General features: G+C 46.7%; 1 protein-coding gene across 4 annotated transcripts in view; it reads right to left on the minus strand.

Annotated features, from left to right (window-relative positions):
* Positions 1 to 15,395, minus strand: part of MICAL2 (microtubule associated monooxygenase, calponin and LIM domain containing 2) — a 207,279-nt gene that overhangs the window by 157,141 nt on the left and 34,743 nt on the right. For all 4 annotated transcript variants that reach the window (XM_081063541.1, XM_081063540.1, XM_081063538.1 and 1 more), the window contains one exon: positions 395 to 735. In XM_081063541.1, coding sequence (XP_080919667.1) covers positions 395 to 658 — 264 coding nt within the window. In that variant the 5' untranslated portion in view covers positions 659 to 735. The remainder of the gene's footprint in view (positions 1 to 394; positions 736 to 15,395) is intronic.

A 15,395-nucleotide genomic window follows, 5' to 3' on the forward strand; every position in this document is an offset into this window, starting at 1 on the left:
ACACAATGGGATTTATAGATGATGTATTACAGAATTGTACACCTGAAACCTATGTAATTTCGCTAACAATTGTCACCCCAATAAATTTTTAAAAATTGCTCATTCAGAAAAAAAAAAAAAAAGTAGCTACTAGAAGTGGTAGTAGAAGTAGGATAACGTCAGCCTTGGAGAGGGTATTTTCTCTGCCTTGAAGAGAGTGCAAGAGTTGCTGAGGCCACCACATTAAGGTGGAAACCCCCAACCAGGATAAGTTGGGCACATACAAAGGAAACCTTCGTCTGAGCAAGACATTCAAACACACCCATACCTGTTAAGAACCTTAAAATGTTAAAATGGCGACAGCTTCCTACCCTCTCAACAAGGGTAAGAAACATCCACACAGGGGTTCCCTTACCTTGGTGTTCATACATGACTTCCCTCGCTTATATTCTTTGTGGGATCCACGCTTGTCCAATTTGTACCACAGGGCTTTGGCCTTCCAGGTGGTCACCTTGGACTTGAGCTTGGAATAAAAGTTTCTGTGGTCTAGAGGGTCCAGGTCCAGGTGTCGTGTGAGGATGTTGAAGGCCTGGAGGGTACCTTTGCATGTGGAAGCCTGGACAAAGTTCTCGAAAACCTGCCCAGCGTGGAGCTGCTTCTCGTCCTCGTTTTCCCCCATGTTTCAGGAGCCGTGTGGAGCAGTGGTGTGGAGAGGATGGAGGAAGACACCATGAAGTACTGGGAGAAACGTCACACCTGCAAATGTAGGCAGAGGCAGAGGTGAGCTCTGAGAGTGGGGTGGGGATGGGAGCTGGGAGGCAAAAATAAAACTCCTTTAAGATACTAAGCATAAGACTTGATACTAAACACAAAAAATCTATAGCAAATGTACAATCATACCTTCTAAACTGGTAATGCTGCCTTGCTATCGTGTTTCCCCGAAAATAAGACCTAGCGACACCATCAGCTCTAATGTGTCTTTTGGAGCCAAAATTAATATAAGATCCGGTCTTATATTTATAAAACCCAGTTTTATATTATAGTAAAATAAGACCGGGTCTTATATTAATTTTGGCTCCAAAAGACGCATCAGAGCTGATGGTCCAGCTAGGTGTTTTTTTCGGGGAAACATGGTAGCAACGTCTTTCTCCCTAACACCCCACTCTTCCCGCTGGGTGAAGAGAACCAAAGCTATACCATGGCTGAGGTCAACATTACCCGATCAATTTTGCTATGAGCCAGATGGTTCTAGAAATAGTAACTAGTGATAGGGAAAAAAAAAACAGAAAAGTCTCTAGATTTAGCACCATTAAAAACCTGTAACTCTTGCTGCAAATTGGTCGACTAATATAATGTAACCTGGCTACATGATATTAGTACACAGACCAAAAAAATCCAAGCACATGCCTCTCTGGGTTTCAGGACCACCTTACCTATGGTTAGACATCAATTTTTAAGTCTTCTTTTGCTGGTGACCAGAGAGCAGTTCTTCCCACTATACAGACAACAGACAGCAACTTCTCAAAACCTCTCCCCATTCCTGTCCTCTGCTGAAAGCACAGCATTTATCCCCATCAGACATAAGGGACAGACGGGACGACACATGGGTCTCCTCCTCATGTACATAAGGAGCCTGAGCTTTGGAAGCCCAAGCTGTGAGCTACTTGGAACAAGTGCTCAGGCTGATGGAAGGAAAAATGCGATGGGTGTTCTTTCGCATCACAAAAATAGCTTGCCTGGGTTTGGGCCATCGTCCTTTCTCTCTGTGCCACTCTAACCTCAGGCATTTCTTAGGAAAGTCATTTAAGTTTCAAAGGAACAAAAATAAAATTAGAGCTGATTTTCCAAAGCACTACTTTTCCAGAATCCAAAGCTAGTGCAAGAAGACAAGCATGGAGGAGCTAGGGCTGGCCCAGCTGTCAGGAGGGCTTGAGGGGGTCTGTAAATAAGAAGATACAATGCAGCGAGCTCCCTCAGACAGAGGCCTGGCAGCAGGAGATCAGCAAACAGAGACAAGGCCCTCAGGCTGGGCAACTTCCTACTTTCCAGATGGGAATGCTATTAGGGTGCATTTGGATTGGACCGGCTTTATAATGCTAAAAGCAGAGACCGTGTTTATCTTCTTTCTTCATCCTTTATTTATTCATTCAGCAACAATTGCTAGTGTCTTAGCAAGAGCCATGTATCACCCTAGGTGCTGGGGATAGAGATGAGCCCTGGGGAGGAAGACAGGCCAGGCCCATAGAGTTGAACTACAAGACAATAGGCAAAGGCTTGTGGAACATGAACACAGTGCCTGCAAGGCCAGAGCAAGTGCCCAACAGTGGAGTCCAGAGGCACGTGAGAGGGAAAGGCCAAAACGCTACAATTTTAGGAACAAGATGGATTTTGTTAGAAGACTGGGGAATGGACATTTCCGGTGAAGAAGACACCACACAAAAGTGTGAGTCTGGAAAGAGCCAGTACAGCTGCAGAATGACAGCAAGTTCAAGGTGTCAGGAATTGAGGACTCATGACAAGGGGTGGGGTGGGGTGGGGGGTGTCTTCCAGGGCAGATCGTGGAGGGCACCTGACTTCTCCAGTGGGCTGTGGGATGCAGGAGAGGAAGCAGAAGCTGAGAAAAGTCTTTGGGAAGAGGAGCCGGCAGAGGGTAGACTGGAGAAAGAGGCAGCCAAGGGGCTGCCCAGGAGACAATGAGGAAAGCAGCTGGGAGAGCAGTGGGAAAAGCTCTCATGTGAATATTATATGGCAGCCTGGCTGGGCACCAGTAAGGAGCAGCCTGCTGGGAGAAGACAAGCTCTCCAGACACCAGACACTGAGATACTGATGGGTGAGGGGCACAGCATAGGACCCCTCCCTTTCCTCTTTCCCTGGAAGCTTCCAATATGCCTGGCACCATAGTCGGCTGAAGGAAGAATAACACATTCCCTGCTCCAGGCCTAGCCGAGTCGTACTCCTCAGCCAGGCCTCCATTCTTCATGAGAACTTATGTGGCTGCTCTGGTCCCCACAGCTCAACAAATTCAACAGACTTGGAAAGCTGGCTCTGAGTTTGGCCTGGCACTGCTAAAACATGGAGTCACAGATGTTCTCTCAGCTTCTTCAACGTTCTCAATGCTCACTTTGGCATCACTCACATAAACACTGCCTCCTCCTGTCCCCTCACCGCCCCCATCCCCAGCCAAGACTTGCCACCCAGACAGCATAACAGAGAGCAAGACCAATTTGCTTCTCAGAGTGTATTAATATCCTCAGTCTACATCTTTGGAACCACTTCCCTGCTCAGCATTGAACAAAGGCTACAGTAGCTGATTGACAAATGCAAAGCTACTTGAATTCAACTGGTATGCTGCAGCCCTTGCTGAGGGTGGGCCGGTGGTGCAGAGAAAACCACAGGCTTCGGGGCTACTGGAGCCCAAGTCCAAAGCTCTGCTCAGCCCCTCGCTGGCCTCACACAAGCCATGCAAATTGTGAGCCTCAGTTTCTTTTTTTGTAAGAGACGGGTAGGAATCTGCGCCTTGCAGGGTTGCTATGAGATACACGTGTGGTAGCCGAGCCTGGCCCGGGGAGGCACTCAGTAGACGTGGGAATGAACACTGCATCCAGCACATGGGTGTGTTTATATCTGGGGAAGGCACCAGTTGGAAAAACAGTTTTGTAAATCAATTCTCCAAGTTGCCAACTCCTCCTGGCCTAAAATGGTAAACTGTTTAGAGTTATCAAGCCAGACCTGACTGCCAGAGAATCATTTACAAACTGGAAGAACCTGTCTCCTCCCAATTCCAGCTGCCTCCCCTCCTCCCCCCAAAAGGAAAATGAACAACTTAATCTTAGGGATCCAGTGGAAAGAGCCAAAGGTGGTGCTGAGGGCGCTGGGTGGGCGTGGGAGCTCCAGGAACTAGCTCTTATCCAGAGTAAGATAAAGGAGGTGGAGGGAGACGGCCAGACAGGAGAAGATAAGTGCTGCGTTGGACTGTACCCCACCACCGGTACCAGGCTCAGACCTGCCTCCCTGGGTCTAAAGGGTCTAGTCTTAACCTTTACCATCAGTTTTCCAATTTAAGTCAGAGACCTAAAAGTGACTCTAACACCCACGCGGGGTAGGTTTCCTCATAGAATAACATCAGAATATTTAGAGTCTGGCAAACCTGGAGGAGAATATGGTCCCATGCACTTGTCAGCTGTGTGACCCTTGGCAAATTATCTATCTCAGCCTATGTTCCCATCTGTAAAATGGGGATAATAATACTCATTTCCCAGGGTTGTAAGGATTAAATTCGGTCATGTAGGTGATGAATTCAGCACTTTGTGGCTACATGATAACCAGCATTCATTACAATTCTTCAAATAGCCCAAACCTCATCAAACTAAAAAGAACATACCATATTTTGCCATGCATAATGCTCACTTTTTTGCCCAAATTCGTGAAGGAAAAATAAGGATGTTCATTATACATGGTTAGTACTAATTGTGTATCTATATAAATGTTTTTAATTCTTTCATTTATGCTTATGAGTTAAAAGTGCAACTTTAGAAATCAATGATATCTGTATGCAAAATAATACCCTGGAATATGATAATTGGTTTTGTTGAACTTACAATGAAATGGCAAAGAGTAAGAGTTCTTCGCCTTTTATGATGTATAAATATCATAAGTTTGTTATCAGTGCATACATTTTTTGGTATCTTGTATCTGTTCTTGTGTTTTGTAATTATGTGTTACATAAAATTGTACCATAATGTTAAAATTAATATTTTAAAAAACAAATGCTAAAATCCCTTTACAATACAAACAAGTACCTACATGTAAACAAATAAAAAGTTGAATTAAAAAAGTTAAAATGAAAGATTTTTTTCCCTGAAAAGTTTGGGCCAAAAACATGGGTGCGCATTATATACGGCAAAAGATGATAATTGATAATCACTGGGACTAGCTTCCCAGGTCAAGGAATTATGTACTGTAAAGTTAGAGGCTTTCAATTCAGAATATCTGGGTTCAAATCCACTTCCTAGCTATGTCACATTGGACACCTTACCTAACTTCTGAGTTTTAAGTTCCCCGTATATACAGTTCCCCATATATACAGGAGGAAATTTGAGTAATGAACGGAAAACATACATGACACAAGGTGGTTTTGTAAATGAGTCTGAGTTTCAAGCCTTTTCTTCCAGAAACTGGCATGTGATACTTTTGGTGGGAACCCTTTTTCCCCAAAAGGAGAAGATCAAGAATTAGTTAAACCAGAGGCCCCTGGGTAATAGCTCATGTTAAAGACTTCCTTGTCAACCACTACCCAGCTGTTGCCTTTTTGGAGTTTGATCTGAAATATAAATAACCAACTACCCAAAAATATGAAAGGTTTCTGCATTTTCTGGGAAGAAACAAGACGTGATGCTTTAGTTTCCAAGAATAGCCTTGAAGCAATTTGTTTTTTGCCAACTGGAGTGCCTTATTTGCGGTTCTGCCTGTGTGACTTCATGAGTCACAAAGCAACTCCCTTCCCCTGCCTCTGGCTGCTACAAAGTAAAACTCAGGGCCTCAGATTGTCAGCGACAGCATTGGTAATGGGCTCAGCCCATGGCATGTGGGAGACAAGTTCAAAGTTTCTGTGGAATCCCTGAGTATCTCCCAAATTAGAGAAGGAGCCCGTCATGCAGGGTCTCTGATTCCGCTCTGGTTCTCGGCAGGTGGACACAGAGTATGGTGAGGCCCAAAAGGAACACCAATGGGCCATGGAAAGGGGGTTCATACCAACTATATTTTCAATGGCGGCTGGGTTGGAGATACAGGAAGCAGGAGCCACACGATCTGCAATCTGCCGTCCTCTTCTCTGCCAACCAACCAACAATCCAATCCCTTGCAGCTTAGCCACGGCAGTTATATCAGTGGCTAATGGCTAACCGGTAACAGCTGATGGCCAACTAGTCACAGCTGCTGACCATCTACTACCTGAGTGAGCACCTTTCCATGTGAGGCGAAGAGCCTGGAAACTGCTCTCTGGGACTCCGTCCCTACAGAGCCTCCTGGCCCAAGAGTTGCCAGTACAGTCACATTTAGGACTCACACCTTCTGCCTTCCCTGAGCCTCATCACCTGCCAAATGTCATCAAACTGTGTGACCAGGAGGTAGATAAATGGCGGAGTTCTATAAAAACTTAAGGAGGGCTAGAGGGACGCTTCCTACAAAGCAGCAGTTTGACAGAGGAAAAAAGCTCAGTCCTCAATCCCACCCTCAAGACTCACAGATAAGATATGTTTCAGGGTAAATGCAATCTAAAAACCAAACCCTCCTGACACTGACACTGCCAAGCTCCTCATTCTAACTTACCATCTCCCAGGTTTATCTCACTAAGAGGCCCCCAGGCAGGGCCAGTTTCCTCAGCAATGACCTGGGTGTGTACACCCCCATTGGTGCACTCACAGAGTGGTCAGATGGACTAAAAGCTTCAACTCTGTGCGTTAGACACAGAAGACCCTCAGTTGTGGTGACCTGGAACCAGTCAGGACCTCAGCAGTGGCAAACACCTCCCACACATGCGGCATCTCTGCAGAGTCCCACATGGGCTGAACGTCTGCTTCACAGCCAATGACTGCAGATACCATCTTCGCACCTGGCCCAGGGATGCCGGCTTTCCATCTACAAGGGCATGTGGCCACCAACTTGAACCAAAAAGGGTTGGGAAGGGACTGAAAGGGCTCCCTTGTCCTCCTTGTAATCTTCTTCCAGCCAGAGGTTCCCAGCCGTCCTTTAGTCATCTCTGCAGATGGAGAGTGCCCTGCCTCCTGGGGCAGCAGGCTCCACCCTCGCCTTCTCTGACTAGAAGACAGCCTCCATGAGATCAACACCGTCTCTCCCACAGTCCCTCTCTGTTCCTGGTTTTAGCCCTTGAGATCACCCACAGTAAGTCAAAGCCATTCTGTGTGGGTTAAACTCAGACGTGCAGCCTTCTTACACACTCCATCTGGGGCCCCCACTAGGAAAGGCTTATGGAAACATCCAAGAGACAAACTGAAAACCCAAAGAGGTTCCCAGTCTGCAGCAAGGGCGTAGACAGTGCCTTTTGTCTAGGCTGCCCTCTATCTATCCTGCCCTGGGGTGGGGAGCTCCAGAAAGAGGCTCCAGGTCCACTGCAGGCCCTGGTCTTCAATGCCTATCCTCAGCTGAGGGCCCAAGGCCATTTGGCCCTTGCCCTTCTGGCCCCAGCCATCTCCTCACTTTCTCTCAATAGAGTTGACTACATTGGTCTGGCTTAAATTGACCTCACGCATTTCTACTTCCTTACCTCCATCATGGAATCATTCACAGTAACAGATCCTAAGATGACCCTCCACTCCCACTCCCGAATGAATCAGAGACCTGCACGTTGACCACTCACAGCGCCAGGAAGGAGCTCTCTCACCGGCCTTATCCTAAGGAGTCCTCACAACAAGTCTGTAGGATAGGGTGGTTCCCCCCCCCCTCTCTCTCTCTTTCTGTCTCTATTTATAGTCTGTAAGAAAGGCCTTAGGGGGGAAAAAAAAGTCATTCTAGTACTTGCCCATCTCTCTTTTCTGTAATGCAAGTATGTTTGCCAAATGCTATTCGTATTATGTATATGCGTGTACACATATATGCATGCATGTAATGTATATATGTATGTGTATAGCTATGCATGTGCATACATGTATGCATGTATATGCATGTGTAGATGTATATATGTATGTATATATACACATGCATGTATATATCTGTGTATATGCACATATATATGCATGTATGTAGATATGTATGCGTGTGCACATGTGTATATATGTATGTGTATGTGTGTGCACACATACACACACACACACACACACACACACACACACACACACTTTAAACATTTTCCATAAGGATTTCTAGCCAGTGCTCTATATTTCCTCTTGCATCAGTAAACCTCACTTCAAGAACTTTCTAGAAGAAGCCAAGCTTTTGAGGCGGCAGAACTCTGGCCTGGGCATGGGGATACTGAGCTTGCCCTTCTCACTGCCCTCATGATGACACCGATAGCCACACTGCTCAGCTGCTCAGTGCCGGACCCTGGCCCAGCCCCTGTCCATCTGTGATCTCATTTAACCATCCTTGTTGGACAGAAGAAAAGACAGACTTACAGAGGTCAGTCACCTCCTCAGTATGCCACAGGTAGTAAGTGAGGATACTGTGAAATGGGCCTGGTTCATCTTTTTCAAAAACCCACACTCTTAGCCACCGATCAGTCTGAACCGTGTAGACAGAAATCACATGGCCTGCTTGTTCTGCAGCTGCTGGGTAAATTAAATGGGTTCAGTCTATAGTCTCTAGAGTTCTATCGGGCTCCAAGTGTCTTCAAATGTCAACAACAGGGCGTGGTTTCATGCATTACGGTGCAACCAAACAATCAAGTATTAGGCACTCCTTTAAACATAATATTTATAAAGACATTTGATCCATGGGGAAATGCTTATGTCCTAATGCAGAGCAAAAAGAGCGGGATACAATTTCAGGGTCTCAACACAATCCAAGTCCATAAAGTAATACCTATAGGGGAATTGAAACAAGCCAAATGTGGCAGTCGTTATGTGTGAGGGATGGTATTTCAAATGATTTTTTGTTTTTTAGCATTATTCTTTTTTGTATTTCCCAATTTTCTACCAGGAGCATGCATAACTTTTATAACCCCCTCCTGTATACACATTCCAAGTCCAGGGGTCTTCTCTCCCTGACTAGACTGAGGGTCTTGCCAAGCGGAGATGGGCTTCTGCGTCTTATCTTCCTCAGGTCTAACAAGTGCTTGGTCCCATGTGGCCCTATCACACTAACAGTGCTGTTTTTCTCCAGAAAAGGGGCATCCTGCAAGAAGCCCTGACGTGTTAGCTTAATGAATTGGCTTCCATTCTAGCAGGTCAGAGATGAGGTGCTGAGGTGGCTCTGCTCTCCGGGTCACAGGCCCTCACGCCCTGTGCGGCAGGCCCCTTTCCAGGGGGCCATGCTGGGAAATGGGGCAGCCGATGCCTTTGACCCAATCTCAGCTGTGCACACAGGACCCATTGCCAGTGAACCTACAAGAAAGAAACCTGCATACCTGGCTATGGGCCAAGAGGTGACAAAATAACGTACATCTCAACACACACACACTGAATCCATTTTGCCAACAAAGACTGAGTCTATTCTGCATGTACCCTGCATTATCTTTACCACACATTGGGTGCCTAGGAAAAGTGTAAATTCCCATTTCCAGAAGGCCAAGCTTCCTTAAAAATAATGGTGGAAGGTACCCAGCATAAGCAAATTCATAGAGACAGAAAGCAGAATGGTGATTACTCCTAGAAGGGGATGGGGCAAGGGAGAAATGAAATAATTTTTAACCTTCTTTTTTGGTAAGTCATTTAGGCTTCTCTCACTCTTCCTTCCAAATCTCATTTGACCCCAGGAAGCCTATGAAAGCTCAGCTCTTTCAAGTTCCAAATTTTTATCTCTTGTCCTGCCATTCCCAGGCTCTCCTCATTGATGCCTCCCTCCTCCCCCCACCCACCCTGGTATCTGTGAAATCTTCAACACCCCAGGAAAGGTTGAGCACCAGCTCCCTGGGCCTGTCTCCCAGGGCCTACCTTCCATTTCCTGGAGAGAACCGTCGTGTGCTCCAAGGGTCCCTGTGTATGCTGTCAGGAGACTGCAGCTCCCTGAAAGCAGTGGACCGATTCCCTAAAAGCTCCCCGAGGACAAGTCAGATCAGCCCATATGTGTTGGACTTGTCATCGGGTTCAAATGAGTGCAAACAGTGGCTATGTAATTAGATGAGACCTCTGTCCTTCAAAGTCAGGGAGTGGCACATTTCTCATGGACTCACCTCAAGTTCAGGGACACTGGGTACGCGTCCTTTCTGATACTAGGAGAATCCTGTTGTAAGGCAAAGAAACTTCTCCACTGAAAAAAATCCAGTGAGTCTAACATTACATCCCCTCCTCACTGTTGTTAAGCAGGGTGCATGGATGTGATCGAATTTCACCTCACTAATGACCTCCATTCACCTCACTCTTCCTTCAAGGTCCTCTTCTCTAAATACTCCCACCTCCTTAGTCACAACCCTTTCCCAAAATGGGTTGGATCCCTCCCATAGGAGCCTGTACTTACCTCAATGATAGTCTGTTATTCTGTGTTGAAATCAATTTTTTTTATTTTCTTACTCCCGGTTCCTCCCACAAGGTCCTGTCTCTATACAGTATGTGTTAAATAAGCAAATGAATGAATGTGCAATCCTGGGGGCTATAATCATTGTTGACATTTATGAAGTCTCAAGCAACGTGTTAAAAGCTTTACAGGTATTAAATAAGTTAATCATTGTAACAAACCAAGACATTGTTAGATACTATGCTTATCCCCATTTTTTTTCAAAGACTTAGAAAAGTTAGCAACTTGCTCAAGGCCACATGTCAGAAGTGGTAAACTCGCGACTTAGAGCCCGATAGCCGGAGTTCAGAGGTCACATCCTAAAACAGCATACCCCTTGCGCTCCCTGGCAAAGTGGATGGAAGCATTCAAGTGTTGCATTGAACACGACATCAGGGACATGGTCTGTGGTCCAGACCCTTTAACTCATGATACACCCCTACCTTTCTTGCATTAAACTCCAAAATGCTAGGATCTGGAGTAATGAGATTTCGATACCATATCAGATGAGGACAGTGGCTAATACGCCCGTAACGTTCAGCTGAGAGGTGACTTTCATGCCTTGGTGGGTATGGCAGAGACCGGCTAGCGGACCACCAGATGCGTGGCTCCTTCCTTTTGAGCATTTCCTGGCAGCTATGTGACCCCACATGACCAGGTTCCAGGTAATAGAATGTGAGCAGAAGTGACCTATGCTGCTTCTAGGACCAACCATAAGAACCTTCCCTGGAGATCCTCTACACTTCCCACTCCTGCCAGAGCACAGCAGACTTGAAACCACAGGTCGGAGATGGCAAAGCCAGGAGAAGAAAGGAGCCAGACCCCCTGGATGCCCACCTGGAGGAAAGCCCTCCATGACCATGAACATTTGGACTTTACCTGTGTGAGAAATAAACAGAAAGTATATGAAGTCGCTGAGATGCGAGGGTTTATCTGTTAGGCAGGAACCATCCGCTTAACTAACACAAGAGGTAAGCCACAGCATGGTGGGCATGTCAAATTGGCCCCTGTCAGAAAACACTCCTTCCCAATAAGAAGACTGATCACACGGGATTAACGTCCCTCTCACTGTCACCCACCACCGTTGTGGGCCAACTTCCCAAACATCCAGTTCTGTCACGTCTTCCCTTCCATTACAACTGCGCTATCCTGGAAAAGTTGCCTGACCCCCCGGAAAGAAACTTGCCCACCCTTCTACCGGAGCACCTCACATACATACAGATACCCTATGTTGAAAACACACGTCACTTCCCTATTTGGAATGGCATAAGACAGGAGAATAGAACGGGTCGGCTAGTGTATTTCCTGGGTTGCCGTAACCCCCTGAGCCCTCAGCTGAGTCCCTGGAAGCCAGTGGTGTGGTGGAAAGAATGTGGACTTCTGAGTCACTGAGCACTCCCCGAGCAAGTCATAAACAAGAGTCCCTGCGAGAATCACATGAAGGCACCTCTCACGGCTCAGGTCCCCAGATGTGTCATTAACTGTCCTCCTGGCACACTGCCCTGGGGACAACTCCCGCCACCCAGAGTGTATTTTTACATAGATGTAAAGGACAGCTCATTCGCCCCTTAGTCCACCCTGTGCTGACCTGGGACAGCTAACAGCTTATTTCCACCAAGTCTTTGCCCAGCACGCCCTTCACGTCCCTCCACATGTGAACCTTTGTATCAGGATGGCACCACCTCTCCTGACTTGCCGAAATTAGGCCTCAGGGACTTGAACCCTAGTGATGAGTCTGGGAGAGAGAGAGGGATCCTGGGGAGGAGGCCTAGAAGTCATGGCAAAGTGAACTTAAAAAGGACTTTGCGATGATGCCTGCTCACTCTGCACACAGCACCACACCCAGGAGGCTGGGACCGCCGCAGAGCACGTGAACTTGGGACGCTCACAGCCCAGGTGTGTCTCATGGGATCTGCCTTTCAAAGCACCCCCACCCCCCATTTTGAAGAATTGTGCCAAGTGACCACATTGTACAAATAAAAAAACACACACAAAAAAAAAACAAAAAATGGGGGTGGGGGGGTTGGAACTCATTGCCTGACAAAAGTCTTTTGGTTTTTTCTGGTTTGTCAATTTACCCATGTGAAGCCATTTTCAAAAATGTGCACAAATTCAACCACAGTTAGATCCATATTTGTTTTTACTGGAGAAAATAAAATGACACTCTTCCTCCTTCCCTTCACAGCCTCGGTTCCCAACGGAAGAGTCTAGCCTGGCAATGTCCATTTGCTCACCTACACTTACCCTGCACCACCTACACCACCATGTCATTTCCACACACACATAACCCAGCCCAGGCATTATGTCCAAGGTCACCCCAGTTCTCTCTGTTGCTAAATCCAGTCATCACTCATGGGACCTTATCTTACTCAGAGTCTCTGCCCATTTTCAGTCTTTGCAAACTTTCTCTCTCTGCCCCTGAACTTTTGCTGTGTCCCAAGGTTCTGATCTTCATCCTCTTCTAACTCTCAAGGACCTAAACACCCCTGTGGTTCAACCAGCATCTATACCTTGACTACCCACCAAGCTATCCCTCCTAGGTAGGTCTCTCCCTGTTGCATTCCACGCCCTATGTCAACTGCCAGCTACATATTTCCCCTGACTCTCTAGCAGACGTCACAAGCAGGCAACTTACCTTTCACCGCCACCTGTTTTCCCCCTGCATCTCCAACCTCAGTGACAGCAACATCTATCTGCTCCCCAGCTCTCAAGCCAAATCCTTAGAAGTCACCTCTTCTGAACCCCTTTCCCTCATCTCACAGAGCCAGCCAGTCACCAAGTACTCATATCGCTCCATCCACTGCCTCCTGTCCTGTCCTTCCTTCTTGCTCTTACCTGAAACTCTCAAAATCTCCTCGTAAATGCCTTTTCTACTTCCAGATCACCTCTCTCTGATCCACCAGCCTACGCCTCGAACTGCGGCCAGAGAGAACTTTATATCAAAAATGCACACAGGTTCCATTCCTGTTTCAAATCCTTCAACAGTTCCCTGACAATCTTCAGGGTGAAGTCCAAATATCTTAGTAAAGCAAACAAAACCCATCATGATTCTCCTCCCCTTGCCTGCTCTCCAGCCTGTCCTCTCATCACTTCCCCCACCTTTCCTACTCTAGATTTAATGAGTTCAGCCGTTGTTCCCTAATAAACTGAACTCTTTCACACCCCCTCCCTGTGCCTTTGCTTATGCAGGTCCCTCTACCTACAATGCCCATCCAGACTCTGTTGACTTGGTAAAATGCCGGACAGCTTTAGAACAGAAACGTCAAAGGCGGCTGTGTCAGGAGTCCTGGTTTGGCCTCTGGAGTCAAGCAGACTGGTTGCAAACCTCACCTGCTACTTACTAGGTGTGTGAGCCCGGATGAGTTGTCTAACCACTTTGAACCTCAGTTTTCTCATCAATAAAACGGGATAATAATAGTCCTGACCCCACTGGGTTACGTGAAGATGAAGTGCAATGACGCCTGGCTAGGCAGTATTTTTGGCTGCACTGGTCTTTGAAGCCCCAGTTTGGCTTCCCCTCACCTCTTTTTCCCACCCTGTGCTCTGTGGAGTGTCCAATGATGGTTTCATACATACTGTCACTTTTATGTACTTGTGGGTCTGCCTGCCTCCCAGACAGTGAGCTCTCTGATGCCAGAGATTGCATGTCCCGGGGCCTGGCCCCTGTGCCTCTGGCAATGGGCGATGGTGGATGCTCAGCAATCATGCTTGCTGTAAAATCTAATCAAGACAAGCACAAAATCCAGGCTATGTGGTGGCTTGAATTGTGACTGCCTTTGTTTCCAACCACAACCAGAACTACTGCAGGAGCCTCCTAACTAGTCTTCACGTCTCATCTTCCCATTCCCATCTCTTGGGCACTACCTCCATCCTGCACACAAACCCCTCACGGTTCCCTACACCCCACAGTAAAAGTCTAGACTCCCTTACTGGGCTCATCAGTCCCCACCATGCAGCCCCCTTTCCTTGATAGGTTCAATTCCTCGAGGTATTAGGGCTCCCCTGGGGCTGCCCCTTCAGACCTCCATATCCGGTCTCTGCCTTCCTCTTCCCACCCCATTCAAATCTTACCCATCCTCTGAAGCAGAGTCAGGCTACACAGCACGAATTGAAGACCTACTGTGTGCTGTCTCCCATGTGAGCATCACAACATATTTGAGGAATCAAATTCAAACTAATAAATTTTGTTACGAGCTGCAGTTGAGATGGGTACCAAGACATGTGGGCACAGAGATGGGAGATGGCGTGACTGACAGCCTGAAGAGAAGCTCACGGAAGAAGTGGAAGCAGCGCTGGATCTTAAGGAAAGAGCTGCAGTTTTCAAGCACAAAGCTTCCCTATCCCTTACTGACCTTTTTTTTCCCATGTATTCTTCTAACTCCGGGAGTCTATGCCAGAGGTCAGCAAATCTGGCTCTAAAGCAGACTCACCAGAAGAGTCCAAAAAGACAGCTTCCTGGGCCCACTCGCAAGCAGAATCTCTACAGCCTGAGGTCCAAGGGGAAAATGTTTTTGATTCCCCAGGGAAGTCTGGGGACCAGCCAGGTTTAGGAATCACTAACCACACTTGCTTCCATTCATTCCCATTACTGAGGTCCTACACCGGGCAAAGGACCTCGAGCAGCACTGTAGGCACTGTAGGTACCAGGTGAGCAAGTGCTTTGCCGCTTCTGGGAAATTAATTACTGTCTGGTAGGTAGACAAAGAATTATAACACAGGGGTCACACAGGGCACAGACCACACTATTTGGCACTTCATTTAGCTTTGAACCCAACCCACTTTTTATGCACCAATCTTGTCTGGACAACTAGTGTACAAACTTCTTAAGGAAAAGCCCAGTGTCTTGTGTTTCTTTTCTGTTTCCCGGAGTACTCAGCTCTGCTCTGCGTGAGCACTTGGTATTCAGACTACATTTAAGATTCGAACAATTCAACGTTATGTACTATGTCCCTTTTTGACTAATTCACCTATTAACAAGTTGTCTACTGATTTTTATCTTTATAATTTCAGTGCCAGTGGGGTGTCTGCTCCTAATAGGTAGTTAGTATAAGTTAGTTGAATGAATGATTGTTTAGTAGTAAAAATGTGTTTTGGGAGGGATGGAACAGTTTACATTGTAGCACCTCTAGAGTTTACTTAAAAGATTTCCAAATTTTCCTTTGAATTATAGGCCTTTAATTTCAGGATTAATTTCCTGATATGCAATTATACAGGCTTTGTTGTTTATATGTCATTAATGTTATTAGCAATGT

The sequence above is a fragment of the Rhinolophus hipposideros genome, assembly GCF_964194185.1.
Source record: "Rhinolophus hipposideros genome assembly, chromosome: 10".
NCBI lineage: Eukaryota > Metazoa > Chordata > Mammalia > Chiroptera > Rhinolophidae > Rhinolophus > Rhinolophus hipposideros.